We start from the raw sequence: 16072 nt of genomic DNA on the forward strand, positions 1-16072 counted from the left end.
AGTGCAAACAGGTTCATGGCCTTTGATTGGTAAGCAGATGACACCACCCTTATGGCAGAAAATGAAGAGGAACTAAAAAGCCTCTTGATGAAAGTGAAAGTGGAGAGTGAAAAAGTTGGATTAAAGCTCAACATTCAGAAAACGAAGATTATGGCATCTGGTCCCATCACTTCCTGGGGAATAGATGGGGAAACAGCGGAAACAGTGTCAGACTTTATTTTTTGGGGGCTCCAAAATCACTGCAGATGGTGACTGCAGCCAGGAAATTGAAAGACACTTACTCCTTGGAAGGAAAGTTATGACCAACCTAGATAGCATATTGAAAAGCAGAGACATTACTTTGCCAACAAAGGTTCATCTAGTCAAGGCTATGGTTTTTCCTGTGGTCATGTATGGATGTGAGAGTTGGACTGTGAAGAAGGCTGAGCGCCGAAGAATGGATGCTTTTGAAGTGTGGTGTTGGAGAAGACTCTTGAGAGTCCCTTGGACTGCAAGGAGATCCAACCAGTCCATTCTGAAGGAGATCAGCCCTGGGATTTCTTTGGAAGGAATGATGCTAAAGCTGAAACTTCGGTACTTTGGCCACCTCATGCGAAGAGTTGACTCATTGGAAAAAACTCTGATGCTGGGAGGGATTGGGGGCAGGAGGAGAAGGGGACGACAGAGGATGAGATAGCTGGATGGCATCACTGACTCAATGGACGTGGGTCTCAGTGAACTCCGGGAGTTGGTGATGGACAGGGAGGCCTGGCGTGCTGTGATTCATGGAGTCACAAAGAGTTGGACATGACTGAGCGACTGAACTGAACTGAACTGAACTGACATCCTTTAAATGAACTATTGGTGGCTATTCTTGGGAGCTTTAGGATTTTATTTATTTTGTTTTATCCTTGAGAATGGTACTTACATAGTTTGTAATTTAACATATATACTATGTAGCCATGATGAAATTATTTTCTATAACTTAAAATGTCCAAATTTGTTTCTGGCAAAAATGAGGAATTTAAATGCAACCATGTAGCATATGAATTAGGTGGATAAAAGTTTGTTCAGCAAAGCCTGTTACACTAGAGAATATTGCTTGAGATTTGAAAGAGATAATCAGGGCCCCATCAAAATACCACTTTTCCAACTATTGTATTATTTTTATGTTGCCAAGAGCAGCCAGTGAGGAGAATGAGATGTGAGAGAGAGGAGAGGAGATAAGAAAATTGTCCTAGTCATTTTTTCAGAAAGTTGAGATAATTAGGTTCAAAAAAAAGACCCATTGAACTTCAGTAGTGATTCTATCAGGAAAAAAGGATTTTTTTAAGGACTTTTGGGGGAAAATAATGCATGAACATAACCAGAACAGCAGTTTATATTTAACAGAACTAAATGGTCACATTTTTAAATAAAGTACGCCCTGGCATTTGAACAGCTGTTCTATCCAAATCAGATCTGAATACTGTTGTTTAACCTTCCCAGCTGTAGCGGGGGTGGTTTGTTAGTTTAATTCAGTATAAAATATGCATAGTATACTTAAATTTGAAACTTTAAACACATATTTGTATTAAACTGATAAATTTTAGTCATATAAGCCTATTTTAGGTAAACCATTTATCTTTGTGAGTTATTTATTTTTTGTAACTATATTAGTGTGTTTGAGCAGATTTTAAATAATTAAAGTGTCCTAAACTCGTATTTAATTCGTATCTTTTTTTTTTACTTTTGTATTAGGTATGAATTTAAAAGTACATGTTCTATGCATATATTTGCAATTGCATTGGGGATATTCATAGGAAATTTTAAATATTTTTCCCGTTTTTCTTCCTTGTTAATTCTCTACCCCAATAGATTTTCTTTACTAAAACAATCATAGAAATGGAATGAGGACCAGGTGGTTGCTGTAAGAAGGCAAAATAAAAGACCAGCATCTCTCAATCTTACAAGACTAAAGCCAAAAGGGACTAATACCAAAATACATAAAGCTACGTAGCATATGAATATGTTCAGCAAAACCTGTTTCGCTAGAGAATATTGCTTGACATTTGAAAGAGGCAATTTTAGAACAAACAAACATAAATGCTCATGGGTATATACCATGTATGTTTACACACACACATGTACAGATAAATGTAGAAATAGTTATAGATGCATCTAAGTGTGTGTGCTTATGTACGATATCCATACAGGCATTTCTTAGCTTTGTCTTCTGGAGAGCTTGGAAACAATAACAATCTAAGGAGCACTCCAAGTACCCAGATGTTGGTATCTATGTATCATCTGCAACCAAAAAGAAGAGGGAGGGAGGGGACGCCTGTTGGCAAAATAGCTGATTCTAGAACTGGTACACAGAAAGAGGAACATGGGACTAGAATTTGTGCTCCAAAGTAGGGAGGTATTCAAAGAATGATGGGGACATGAGAAAAGGCACAGGAACCACTTTGAAGAATATCCTACTAGCCAAATCTTAGAAATTTGAGCTTCAGAATAAATAATGGAAAATAACCCATTGAGTAAAATCAAAATCCAAGTATCCATACTGAGATAAATAGATAGATGTATGTGTGTGCTTAAGTCACTCAGTCGTGTCCAACTCTTTGCAATTCCATGGACTGTAGCCTGCCAGGCTCCTCTGTCCATGGGAATTCTCCAGGCAAGAATACTGGAGTGGGTTGCCATGTTCTCCTCCAGAGGATCTTCCCAGCCCAGGGATTGAACCCAGGTCTCCCACATTGCAGGCAGATTCTTTACCATCTGAGCCACCAAGGAAGCCCAGATAGATAGATGATAGATAGGTAGGTAGGTAGATAGATAGATAGGGAAACCTCTTTCTTACAGAATATCGATAAACATTGAAGGAGTGATGAAGTAGAAAATTACCATTAACAATCAGAGTTACATTCAGTTTAGGCAGAAGTATTGTCAGTTGGAGGCTAAGATAGGCTGGTGGGTTTAATCAGATCTGATGAGGAAGAGGATATTGACAATCTCAGAATATTTCTTTCACAAACGACTAATAAGTTACAAAAGGCAAAGCGGTGACTTTGATGAACAGGACAACCAGGTGATCAAGGTTTACATCACAAGTGAGTTGACATAATGTGTGGTACCTCACCTTGTGAGACACTAGAAGAGCAGTGTGTCCTATTAGTGGTCTCCTGCCCCAAAAGCATTGGTCAAGAGGGCATATCAGACAGATCTAGGTTTCCAGTTAGCCTACAGAATGAGAGTCTTGTATTGTTGAAAAACTGTTGAGTGCCTGAAAGGTAGGGAGAAACCAAGTATTGAGAAAGATTGGGTGTCTTACTATTTCTGGGATGATTTACAAAGTGTGATTGGGGTCTACAGATGGACAGTAGTGTTGTATTGATGTTGATTTCCTGACTTGAACAATTATATTGTGACTGTATATGATAAAGTCCTTGTTCTGGGAAATAGTCACCAGAGCAATTGGGTGACTATTTGGAATCATCTATGCTGCTTGTTATTAAATGGTTCGGAAAAGGGCTAAGTATGGGTGTACACACATATTTAGAGAGGTATATCTAGATTTCACTAAAAAGAGAAAGAGATTTCCTGACTTGAACAATTATATTGTGACTGTATATGATAAAGTCCTTGTTCTGGGAAATAGTCACCAGAGCAGTTGGGTGACTATTGGAATCATCTATGCTGCTTGTTATTAAATGGTTCGGAAAAGGGCTAAGTATGGGTATACACACATATTTAGAGAGGTATATCTAGATTTCACTAAAAAGAGAAAGAGATTTAAAAGTTAGGGAATCTAGGTAAGAGGAATATGGAAATTTTGTTCTCTTATTGCATACTTTTCTATGTTTGAAAGTATTTCAAAATAAATTATTGTAGTTTATTGAAATGGTAGTAAAGCAAATACCTCATGGTGGTGATTTAGTCACTAACTCGTGTCTGACTCTTGTGACCCTGTGGATTGTAGCCTGCCAGGCTCCTCTGTCCATGGGATTTTCCAGGCAAGAATGCTGGAGTGGGTTGCCATTTCCTTCTCCAGGGGATCTTCCCGACCCAGGAATCGAATCGAGGTCTGCTGCATTGCAGGCAGATTCCTTCCCAACTAAGCTACAAAGGAAGCTCTAAGGACTACTTGTTGTATGAGTCTATTTTTAAGAAATGTGCTGGAGTGGGTTGCCATTTCCTTCTCCAGGGGATCTTCCCAAACCAGGGATGGAACCCAGCTCTCCCACATTGCAGAGTCTTTACCCACTGAGCCACCATGGAAGCCCAAATACCTCATAATCAAAAATTAGTATTTCAGTCAAAAAACATATGAGTAGTTACACAGAGTTAATAAAAACTGTAAATAGCTTAATGTCATTTCAAGCCACATTGTACCACTAAATGAGTTGTTTTTCAGAGGTTTCTAAATTTGTAAATTGAGGATAAAAGTTGTAGATTTGTGTAAGGTATCCAAAGCCTGGATAAATAAGTTTTCCAATCTCACATAGAGGGAGGAGGATTCAGTATGGGGAACACATGTATACCTGTGGCGGATTCATTTCGATATTTGGCAAAACCAATACAATATTGTAAAGTTTAAAAATAAAATTAAAAAATAAATTAAAAAAAAAAAGGACATGTATTCTTTAAAGAAGCCCAAAAGATACTTTTCTCATCACCGTCAGGTTTGTAACTGGTAAAGATACGGAATATATGAAAAATGATTAAGCAGTGCAAGGGAAACACAGTTTGTTGGGGTAACAGACATACTGCTTTAACTTCAGCATTTTGTGTATGTACAAATATATGTATATGTATTAAAAAAAGAGAGAGAAAGTGACAAAACAAAGTCCAAAACCAAAGTCTCCTAATCCCATATCCTAAGCAGCCCCTAGGATGCCAGTTTGGATAACAGATTATTGAGGCAAAACAGAGACATTTGCATTCAAATTCTGACCTTTGGAGTTCACCTTAGAGTTCGGATTTACAAGATGGCTCTTAGAGCGTCATCATTGGTTTCACCAACAGGGCATGTTCTGTGTTGTAAATTTCAAATGCATCCTTAAAAAAAATAGAAAACCTTTTTCTTTTTCCTCATCTATTTCTTACATGGTAGTATAAATGTACAAGTGAGTAAATTTCTTCATTTGCATTCCAACCCTCTTTTTATTGTTTAGTCACTGAGTCATGTCCGACTCCTTTACAACCTCATGGACTATAGGTCACCAGGTTCCTCTGTCTGTGGGATTTTCCAGGCAAGAAGACTGGAGTGGGTTGCTATTTCCTTCTCCAGGGTATCTTGCCAACCCAGGAATCGAACCTGTGTCTCCTGCATTGGCAGGTGGATTCTTTACCACTGATCCACCTGGAAAGCCCCTCCAACCCTCTTACCCTGTAACATTTCCTTCTCTCTTACAGAATCATAGCATACGTGTGGACTTAAGTCACTACGTTTTTTCTAAAGTGATTTACTGATCACTTGAATGTGCCTAAAGCCTAATGTGTTTTTAAAAATTCACACAATCATTGACTTGAACTGCTGTGTAAGAAAATGGTCTTTCCTGGATCCTGTGTCTGCCCATATCATTTTAGGTATAATTAAGGATTTTGTGTTAAAGCATTCTTTTTTTTAATGTTATTAACTGTTTAAAGAAAATATAGTTAGATATTTTCAGTTACACAGCCGGTATTCTGCTGCTGCTGCTGCTAAGTCGCTTCAGTCGTGTCCGACTCTGTGCAACCCCATAAACGGCAGCCCACCAGGCTTCCCCGTCCTTGGGATTCTCCAGGCAAGAATACTGGAGTGGGTTGCCATTTCCTTCTCCAATGCATGAAAGTGAAATGTGAAAGTGAAGTTGCTCAGTTGTGTCCAACTCTTAGCGACCCCATGGACTGTAGCCCACTAGGCTCCTCCATCCATGGGATTTTCCAGGCAAGAGTACTGGAGTGGGGTGCCATTGCCTTCTCCTACAGCCGGTATAGGTAAGTCCATTTTGAGGGCTGAATATTGTTCTTTATTCTTTACTCTGTCACCGTTGCTTAAGTAGCTTTTCAGTAAGCTTCTTCTGTCCCAAATCTACTTGCATTCTTATTCTTTAAATGCCTTTAAGTGATCTTCTGGAAATTACCAAGTGTTCTAGTTTTGCTACTTAAACATGTACATGTTTGAAATAAGATTGTTTATGAGTAAAAGAATACAGTTGGCTTAATTAACTTCTAATGTCATTTGATTTATCTTGGGGCAGAGATATTCAATGTCCTATTTTAAAATAATGTCAAAACTATTTTAAATAAATGTCAAAAACTGTGGCCTGAACATAATTTTTTAAATAGCTGTGTCTCCTGGGTTCCAAAACTGCTTCTTTCCACTCTTATTCCTATATCTTGATGACTGAGTCAGTTATTTCTTTTCCTGTGTTTTCAGTTTACTAGCTTAAGAGCTTTATAGATGTAAGAGTTTTGCAGATTGTAAATATGTACATTTTCAATATATTGCTCTAAATTGAGCCTTGATAATTCTTATTTTATCTAGTAAAATAGAAGATGTCTTTTCAATACTGAGCAGTAAAGACAGAATTTTTTTTCTTTTCAAAAAGAAGATGAACAAAAACATTTTCTAGCTAGCATGTCAGTTATACCTTTACTCCTTAGTATATGTATCTTTATAGTTTTTTTAAATCATAGCTAAAGAAATCATCAACTGTTAGCCACAGTTGGGAACAAATAATATATTGATGAAGTATATTTCTGTCTGTCCTTCTAAATCTATTTTCTTTGGTAAAAAAAGAAAAAAAAAATATATATATATATATAAAATTGCATTTCCAAAAGTAAACCATTTTCATCTCCTGTAATTGCATAGCAGGTACCTAGGATTATAATATGCTTATACATGTTAAAACAAAACAGCTTTATGCACTAACATTTTGAAATTTTAAGTAAATAGATAGGTTTGAACTAAAGTACATTTTGAAGAGAAAGGGGAGTTATTGGTTAATGGGGACAGAGTTTCGCTTTGGGATGATGAAAAGTTCTAGAAACAGATAGTAGTAGCAGTTGTATTACAATGTTGTGAATGTACTTAATGACACTGAAATATACACTTTAAACAGTTAGAAGATAAATTTTATGTATATTTTACACATACATACAGTACATTTAAAATCTGACTCATGGATTTTCCTCTGTAAGTGATTCTCCCTCTCCATAGACATTAGCTGGCATTTAGTATTTAACCATAATATATGCTATTTATTCATTTAGTGTGTGTTATATACTTATACTATGTTAGGTATACATTCTATGTATAAAAATTTCTGAACAATACTTTTTAATTGACTCCAGTTTTTTTTAGTTGTGTGATCTTTTATAAGGTATTCAGTCCCTCAGAACTCTTTTATTAGCACCCATGCGTGTGTGCTAAGTTGCTTCAGTTGTGTTCAACGGTTTGTAACCCTGTGGACTGTAGCCCACCAGGCTCCTCTGTCCATGAAATTCTCCACGCTCATGCTAAAGTGGATTGCCATGCCCTCCTCCAGGGAATCTTCCCGACCCAGGAACCTGTGTCTCATTATGTTTCCCGCATTAGCAGACAGGTTCTTTACCACTAGCACCACCTGGGAAGATCTCCCACCCTCACCTGAACCCTAGGTCCAGCCCTGGGGTCGCAGACACAGGCTGACCAACAGATCCTGTCTCAGATTTGTTTGTATAAAAACACAGCAGGAACTAACCCCATGCAGACAGCAGCCCAGGGGTCACACCAGTCCTCTGTCCTCACATGACAGATGAAGGTCTCTACTCCAGAGCATTGTGTGAAATAATAATAATAATGCCTATTCAAAAGATTGTTACAAGCAGTAGTTAATATAAACGTTTTTATCAAGAAAATGAATATAATTCATATTAACCACTTAGCACACAAGGAAATGCATAGAGACCACTCAAGAAATTATAACTGCTAGCACTTTTTATTAGACATTGCAGATGAATTAACACCGAAGTTACTTTCAATTCTTGGTTGTGTTTTGGGGTCTGGGTATTTGAGTTACATCTTATAGTCAGAGCCTACAGTCTCTGTTTATTTTGCTTTCTTGACTGCTAAACATGATACATACAGAGGATCCTGTGACCCCTATGTCTGAAGTCTTAGAGCCCCTCAGCCTCCTAGGCCTTGCACCAGTCAGTGGCTTTGTCCGCAGTCTTATGAGGCAAGGTAAACAGAGAAAGAAGACAGACATGCGACATGCTGGTGTTTATGTAAAACAACCCTTATTGCCCAGCAGTCCCCAAAACCGTTCTAACACCTTTCAGATTCAGATAGCTTCTTTACTGATAAATCCCGTGGGAGATTTAAGCAATTACTATTGATCAAAAGGGCTTCCCAAGTGGTGCAGTGGTAAAGAATCCGCCTGCCAATACAGGAGACCCAAGTTAGAGCCCTGGTTTGGGAAGATTCCTTGGAGCAGGAAATGGCAACCCATTCCCATATTCTTGCCTGAAAAATTCAATGGACAGAGAAGCCTGATGGGCTACAGTCCTTGGGGTTGCAAAGAGTCAGATATGACTAAACAACTGATCATGCACGCATTGATCATAAAGGTTAACCAGTGTTTTTCAAAGTGTAAAAATACTTTTTTCACATCATTTATGTACTTATACCCTGCTTCCTTTACAAGAGGATTTGAGGTGGTTACGTGATTGCTGTTATCATCATTTTATTGAAATGCAAAATAACTCGACCAAAAGGGACCTCAAAAGTTCGTCTCCTCTATCTCGTCTCTCCAGGTAGCTTGTGCCTTGGCTGTAGTCATCCAGGTGTCCCAGCACAAGCGTGTGATTCCTCTGGTGGTAATCCATGCCAGTATTTCACATCACATTTTTTAAGGAAATAAAGTATTTTCTGTTTTAAAAAGATTTAGTACAGTTGTTTTGTTTTGTTTCATTTTAGTTAATATGGTCTCTCCTAAAATAATCCTCAAATTGCCTGAAACTGAAGGCCAAAAACATGGAGGGAAATGGAAATAGCATGAAACAGATAAATATGTCAGTTTTCATATATTTATCCAAAAACTTAAAATTCAAAAATGTTATATGCACTCACACACTGAGCACTCTAACTTAAGCTAGAGCACACTTCTGAAATCTGATAGGAACGATATTGTAAAGCCTAATTATATTTTTATGACCCATGCCATCTGTGCATTTGTTCTGCTTACAATAGTAATAGAGTATTCAAAAAAAAAAACAATACATTTAGTCTGCATGCAGTCATCTTATTGCAAATGCATCAAGGCAAATTATCTCTTATCATTTCAGATCCTGTTCTTGTATTGTGGATTTTTGTATCTGTTTCAAATTAGAAAAACTTACTAATTAGCAGAAAAACAACTACAAACCATATGTGGTTGATTCAAACAGAAGATACAACACTTATTTTTATTTCTTGAAACAATTTCTAACTTAGATGAAAGAAAATATTATAAATTTTTAATGTACAATAGTATATGACTTAAAGATTATTTTCTAATGATTAAAAATTAAGACTTTTGAAGTCATCGTATAAAATGTATCTATATTTAGTTGTATTACTGTTGAAAGTGAAAGTGGTAGTCTCTCAGTTGTGTCCGACTCTTTGCAATCACTCAGTTGTTTCCGATTCTTTGCAGCCCAACAGACTGTAGCCCACCGGGCTCTTCTGTCCATGGAATTCTCCAGGCAAGAATACTGGAGGGGGTGCAGTTCAGTTCAGTTCATTCGCTCAGTTCCGTCCAACACTTTTCAACCCCATGGACTACATCACACCACTTCCCTGCCCATCACCAACTCCTGGAGCTTGCCCACTCTCATGTCCATCAAGTTCAGTGACGCCATCTGACCATCTCATCCTCTGTTGTCCCCTTCTCCTCCTGCCTTCAGTCTTTCCCAGCATCGGGGGCTTTTCACATGACTCAGTTCTTTGCATCAGGTCGCCAAAGTATTAGAGCTGCAGCTTCAGCATCAGGCCTTCCAGTGAATATTCAAGAATGATTTCCTTTAGGATTGACCGGTTGGATCTCCTTGCTGTTGAAGGGACTCTCAAGAATCTTTTCCAACACCACAGGTCAAAGGCATCAGTTCTTTGGTACTCAGCTTTCTTTATGGTGCAACTCTCACATCCATACATGACTATTGGAAAAGCCATAGCTTTGACTATATGGACCTTTGTCGGCAAAGTAATGTCTCTGCTTTTTAATATACTGCCTAGGCTGGTCCTATCTTTTCTTCCAAGGAGAAAGTGTCTTTTTAACTTCATGACTGCAGCCACCATCTGCAGTGATTTTGGAGCCCATGAAAAATCTGTCACTGTTTCCATTGTTTGCGCATCTATTTGCCATGAAGTGATGGGATCAGATGCCATGATCTTAGTATTCTGAATACTGAGCTTTAGGCCAACTTTTTCACTCTCCTCTTTCACTTTCAACTCAAGGCTCTTTAGTTACTCTTCACCTTCTGCCATAAGAGTGGTATCATCTGTGTATCTGAGTTTATTGATATTTCTCCTGGCAGTCTTGATCCCAGCTTGTGCTTCATCCAGCCCAGGAGTTTGCATGATGTACTCTGCATATAAGTTAAATAAGCAGGGTGACAGTATACAGCCTTGACATATTCCTTTCCCAATTTGGAACCAGTCTATTGTTCTATGTCCAGTTCTAACTGTTGCTTCTTGACCTGCATACAGATTTCTCAGGAGGCAGTTAAGGTGATCTGGTATTCCCATGTCTCTAAGAATTTTCCACAGTTTCTGTTGATCTACACAGTCAAAGGCTTTGGCATAATCAGTAAAACAGAAGTGGATGTTTTTCTGGAATTCTCTTGTTTTTTTTCTATGATCCAACAGATGTTGGCTGTTTTATCTCTAGTTCCTCTGCCTTTTCTAAATCCAGCTTGAACATCTGGAAGTTCTTGGTTCACGTACTGTTGAAGCCTTGCTTGGAGAATTTTGAGCATTATTTTGCTAGTGTGTGAGATGAGTGCAGTTGTGCCGTAAATTGAACATTCTTTGGCATTGCCCTTCTTTGAGATTGGAATGAAAACTGACTTTTTCCAGTCCTGTGGCCACTGCTGAGTTTTCCAAATTTGCTGACATATTGAAGAATGCAGCACTTTCACAGCATCATCTTTTAGGATTTGAAATGGCTCAACTGGAATTCCATCACCTCCACTAGCTTTGTTCGTAGTGATGCTTCCTAAGGCCCACTTGACTTCGCATTCCAGGATGTCTGGCTCTAGGTGAGTGATTATACCATTGTGGTTATCTGGGTCATGAAGATCTTTTTTGTATACTTTTTGTATAGTTCTTCTGTGTATTCTTGCCACCTGTTCTTAATATCTTCTGCTTCGGTCCATACCATTTCTGTCCTTTATCGAGCCCATCTTTGCATGAAATGTTCCCTTTGTATCTCTAACTTTCTTGAAGAGATCTCTAGTCTTTCCCATTCTATTGTTTTCCTCTATTTCTTTACATTGACCACTGAGGAAGGCTTTCTTATCTCTCCAGAAAATATTTCTTAAGTTAAAATTTCTCTCCAAATGTAGTCAGTTATTGTTATCTCTTAATAAGTGATACTGATGGTTATGGCTTATTTTTAATTTTATTCTTTGGATGGAAAAAATAGGCCACCATTATCAAAAGGAATATTAATTTCTCTAGAGGCAAGAAATATGTATTAAATTAATCTTTGTGTTGTTTAGACATCACAGATGTTTGACATTCTGCATGTCAAATTTTCAGAATGAAGTATGTTTAAATACCTTATGATAACTTCATTTACAAAGTATAGCTTATACATGCACATATATGAAATAAATCGTAAAATTCCTTTTACTTGGAATACTGTATAATATCCTTGATATTCAGCTGAAAATATCAGCTAGTCAAAGGTTTCATTTTACCAGGTATAATCTATTGAAAGTACACTTTTATTTACAACAAATATTGAATTATCTTTGTGTGTCATAAGTATGAAAAATATAATGCACTCACGTATCAGTACTTCTGTCTGTTCTATAACAATGTATTATTTTATGTCTTCTGTGATTCACATATCATCATGTAATTTCATGGCAGGATTGATTGAGTCTCCTTTAATAACTGATGCTTTCTTTTTTCTTTATATTATACAACTAACACATGACCAAATCTGTATTAGTTTCCTATTGCTGCTATAGCAAATTAACACAAATTTAATGGTTTAAAATAACCCAAATATATTATGTTATAGTTCTGAAGATCTGTGTAAAATCAGTCTCACTGGACTAAAGTGAAGATGTCAGCAAGGCTTGTTCCTTCTGGAGCCTCTCCTCTAGTGAAGAATCAATCCATTTCTTGCCTTTTCCAGTTCTAGAGGCTGCCAGCATGTCTTAGCTCGTGGCCATTGGCGCTCAGGCCTCTGCCTTCTTCATCACATCGTCTTCTCTCTGAGTCTGACCCTCCTGCCTTCCTCTTGTAAGGATTCTTATGATTATAATGTGCCCAGGACAGTCTCCCTCTCTCTGGATCCTTAACTTAATCACATCTGAAAATTCTCCTTTGTCATGTATAGCGCAGTCACAGTTCCCAGGAATTAGGACCGTGGATATCTTTGGTGGTAAGCCTGAACATTATACAGCTTACCACACATCCTTTTTTTTCTTTGTTTTAATTTCTTACAATAACATTGTTCTCTTCTTGCCCTTGCTGTTGAGTCTTCTTGAGGTACGTTTTACATTGTCCCCAACCTAGATAATTCCTCCTACACCCATCAGAAAAATTTCTACAACCAGGAAACTTCCTGCAAATTCACTGACTAAATCAATTTCTCCTCTTATATACACTCCAAGCAACCATGTACTTCCGTAGCACTTATCAGCTTGTTATTTTTATGCTATTAGTGAAATTCTTTGAAGTTTTTGACCCCAATACCTTAATAACTCTTTAAAGGTATACACCATGAATTTGTCATTTTTTTTTCTTTTCTTTGTATTCCCATCCTAAACATTTTGTGAGGGCTTTTTCTCACAATTGTGAATGGGATTCTTTTTTTGTTTCATTATATTTTTTAATTGATGCTTAAATGTTGATCTTGTATTTGGTTACTTTTTTAATAGTTTTCTGATGTTTATACATGTTTCTTTTTTTGTCCAGTTGCATTGTCCAGGACTTGCAGTATAAGCATATTGGTGAAATTAGACATCAGTCTTTGTTCTTGATTTTAATGTGATTTATTGTATTGTCTTATCATTAAAAAAGGGAATTTGTTTTAGATACTTGGGAGATATATTTTCTGGTAAAAGATGCTTCGTTCTATTTTCTAGCTTAAGAATTTTTGAGTATTTCTTCTGCTACTAATTTTTCTCCATCTTTTAACATAATAAATCACCATTTTTATATGCAAATTGCTTTCTCCCTGCCATCCTCTTTCTTCTTTTCTGTAATGCCTGTTACAAAGATGTTGACTTTTCTGGCTCAAATGTCCATATCTTTTAACTTTTCACTATTTGATTTTTTTTTCCCTTTTGATTTATATCCAAGAAGAATTCTTTTACCCTGTGTCTTCTAGCTCACTCATTCCTTCTTTTGTGTTCATTTTGTTAGTCAATTGAACTTTTTTTATTTTGACAGTCACATTCTAATTGTCCATGCTTCTAGTGTTTCTTTTCCTAAGAGCACATCTTATTAACCATTTGAGGATATTAATTCTATTATGAAATCATCTTCCATGTGCTTTATATAAACTATTTCATTATGTATAAGTTCTGTTTCTTGAGTATCCATGATTACTTATATGTTTAAATGTTGAGTGATTCTTAATTAGACTTTTGTCTTTGTATTTGAAGTGAATATGGATCAGATGTGTATCTATTTCTTTTTACTATAGTCTGTCTTATTCTTCGTCTGGAGTCATGGGGAATGATAGAGTATGTTCCGAGGTGGGAAAAGCTAGTTGTTATCTTCTGGGAGTGGGTTTCTTAGTACCTTGGGGAATTTAGTATTTAATAGCTACATGGGATTATTATCTTAATTCTTGAATTTTATTTTTAAAGAATTTATAGAAAACTAAATAAAAAGAATTTATATCAGTAATGTAAACTAGTGAACCACCAGTTTTTTCCTTTGTTCTTGATATACACCAAAGCCATTAAAGAATTTAGTCTCATCTCAGATGTTTTTTATATAAGCCTATGGCATATAACTCTGATATTTAAATTTAGATAATTTAGATTTTAAAATTTTAGTAGCGTGCAATTCAAGGCAGAATTATAAAAACCAGTTCTCAGTTATCTACACGTACATTATCCACATTTCAAATTATCAGCATCAAAGATTTCAAGTTTTTATTGACAATATCACATTATTTCCTTAACAGAGGACCTTTTTATATAAATATTACATGAGGTATTTAAAATAGTCAAACTCATAGAAGCGGAGAATAGAATGGTGGTTGTCAAGGACCAGGGAGAGGAGGAAATGGGTAATTGTTCAATAAGTATAAAATTCTTGTTATGCAAGATGAGTAAGTTCTAGAGATCTTCTTAAGGCATAGTACTTACAGTTAACAATACTGCATTATATACTTTAAAATGTGTTAAGAGGATGGATCTCATGTTAAATGTCCTTACAATCCCCCCCAAACAAAATCACTACAGAAGAATACAAGGATATTTTTGGATATGATGTATATGTTTAGTTCTTTGATTGTAGTGATGATATTAAGGTGTATACAAATGTCCAAACTCATCAAGATGTATACATTAATGTTGTACAATTTCTTGTATATCAGTTATACCTCAACAAAGCTGAATAAATACATAAATAAAATACTTGTTTTCCATAATCTGACCAGCTCTAGAACAGAAAAGGTGATCAGGTGGTCTCAGTAAGGTGAATGCCAATTGTATAAACAGGTGATTTTTAAAAATTTTCATTTTATTTTGTTATTGAAGTATAGTTCATTTACAATGCCGTGTTATTAATATTTTCAAGTGTACAGCAAAACCGGTGCTTTTTTATTTTTATTTTATTTTATTTTTTTATGAAAACAACGGTGAAAGACTCTTTATTTTTTTTTTAATTTTATTTTATTTTTAAACTTTACATAATTGTATTAGTTTTGCCAAATATCAAAATGAATCCATCACAGGTATACATGTGCTCCCCATCCTGAACCCTCCTCCCTCCTCCCTCCCCATACCATCCCTCTGGGTCGTCCCAGTGCACTAGCCCCAAGCATCCAGTATTGTGCATTGAACCTGGACTGGCATCTCATTTCATACATGATATTTTACATGTTTCAATGCCATTCTCCCAAATCTTCCCCCCTCTCCCTCTCCCACAGATTCCATAAGACTGTTCCATACATCAGCGTCACTTTTGCTGTCTCGTACACAGGGTTATTGTTATCATCTTTCTAAATTCCATATATATGTGTTAGTATACTGTATTGGTGTTTTTCCTTCTGGCTTACTTCACTCTGTATAATAGGCTCCAGTTTCATCCACCTCATTAGAACTGATTCAAATGTATTCTTTTTAATGGCTGAGTAATACTCCATTGTGTATATGTGCTTTTTTAAATTCAACTAGCACGTCAGTCGGAGAAGGCCACTGGCACCCCACTCCAGTACTCTTGCCTGGAAAATCCCATGGATGGAGGAGTCTAGTATGCTGCAGTCCATGGGGTCGCTAAGAATCGTGTGACTTTCCCTTTTCCCTTTCATGCATTGGAGAAGGAAATGGCAACCCACTCCAGTGTTCTTGCCTGGAGAATCCCAGGGATGGAGGAGCCTGGTGGGCTGCTGTCTGTGGGGTCGCACAGAGTCGGACACAACTGAAGTGACTTAGCAGCAGTAGCAGCACATCAGTACAGATGCCCTAAGAGAGATTGCTAGTTTTTCCTAGCAGTGGGAAAGAAGGTTTAAGCAATAAAGTTACAGAAGCCAGCTATCTTCTAACTTCTTCCTAAGAAAGTCACAATAAAAAAAAAATGCTAGAGCACATTTTAAATCAATTATACTTTTTTCTTTAAGCTGCTTATTTGGATTTTTCATGCCGAAGGTCTTCACTGTTAGTGTGACCAATTGAATAAGTACGCAAG

General features: G+C 36.8%; 1 protein-coding gene across 2 annotated transcripts in view; it reads left to right on the forward strand.

The window, feature by feature from the left end:
* The window catches only part of ELP4 (elongator acetyltransferase complex subunit 4), a 257422-nt gene that overhangs the window by 170058 nt on the left and 71292 nt on the right, over positions 1-16072 (forward strand). Inside the window, exon 10 of one of the 2 annotated variants that reach the window (XM_070767620.1) lies at positions 3-16072. This exon is cut by the window's right edge and continues 27721 nt beyond it. The exons of the other annotated variant lie outside the window; for it this stretch is intronic. Within the exon in view, the coding sequence (XP_070623721.1) occupies positions 3-26 (24 nt within the window). The 3' untranslated portion in view covers positions 27-16072. The remainder of the gene's footprint in view (positions 1-2) is intronic. 2 annotated transcript variants of the gene reach the window in all.

Source organism: Bos indicus, chromosome 15 (assembly GCF_029378745.1).
Source record: "Bos indicus isolate NIAB-ARS_2022 breed Sahiwal x Tharparkar chromosome 15, NIAB-ARS_B.indTharparkar_mat_pri_1.0, whole genome shotgun sequence".
NCBI lineage: Eukaryota > Metazoa > Chordata > Mammalia > Artiodactyla > Bovidae > Bos > Bos indicus.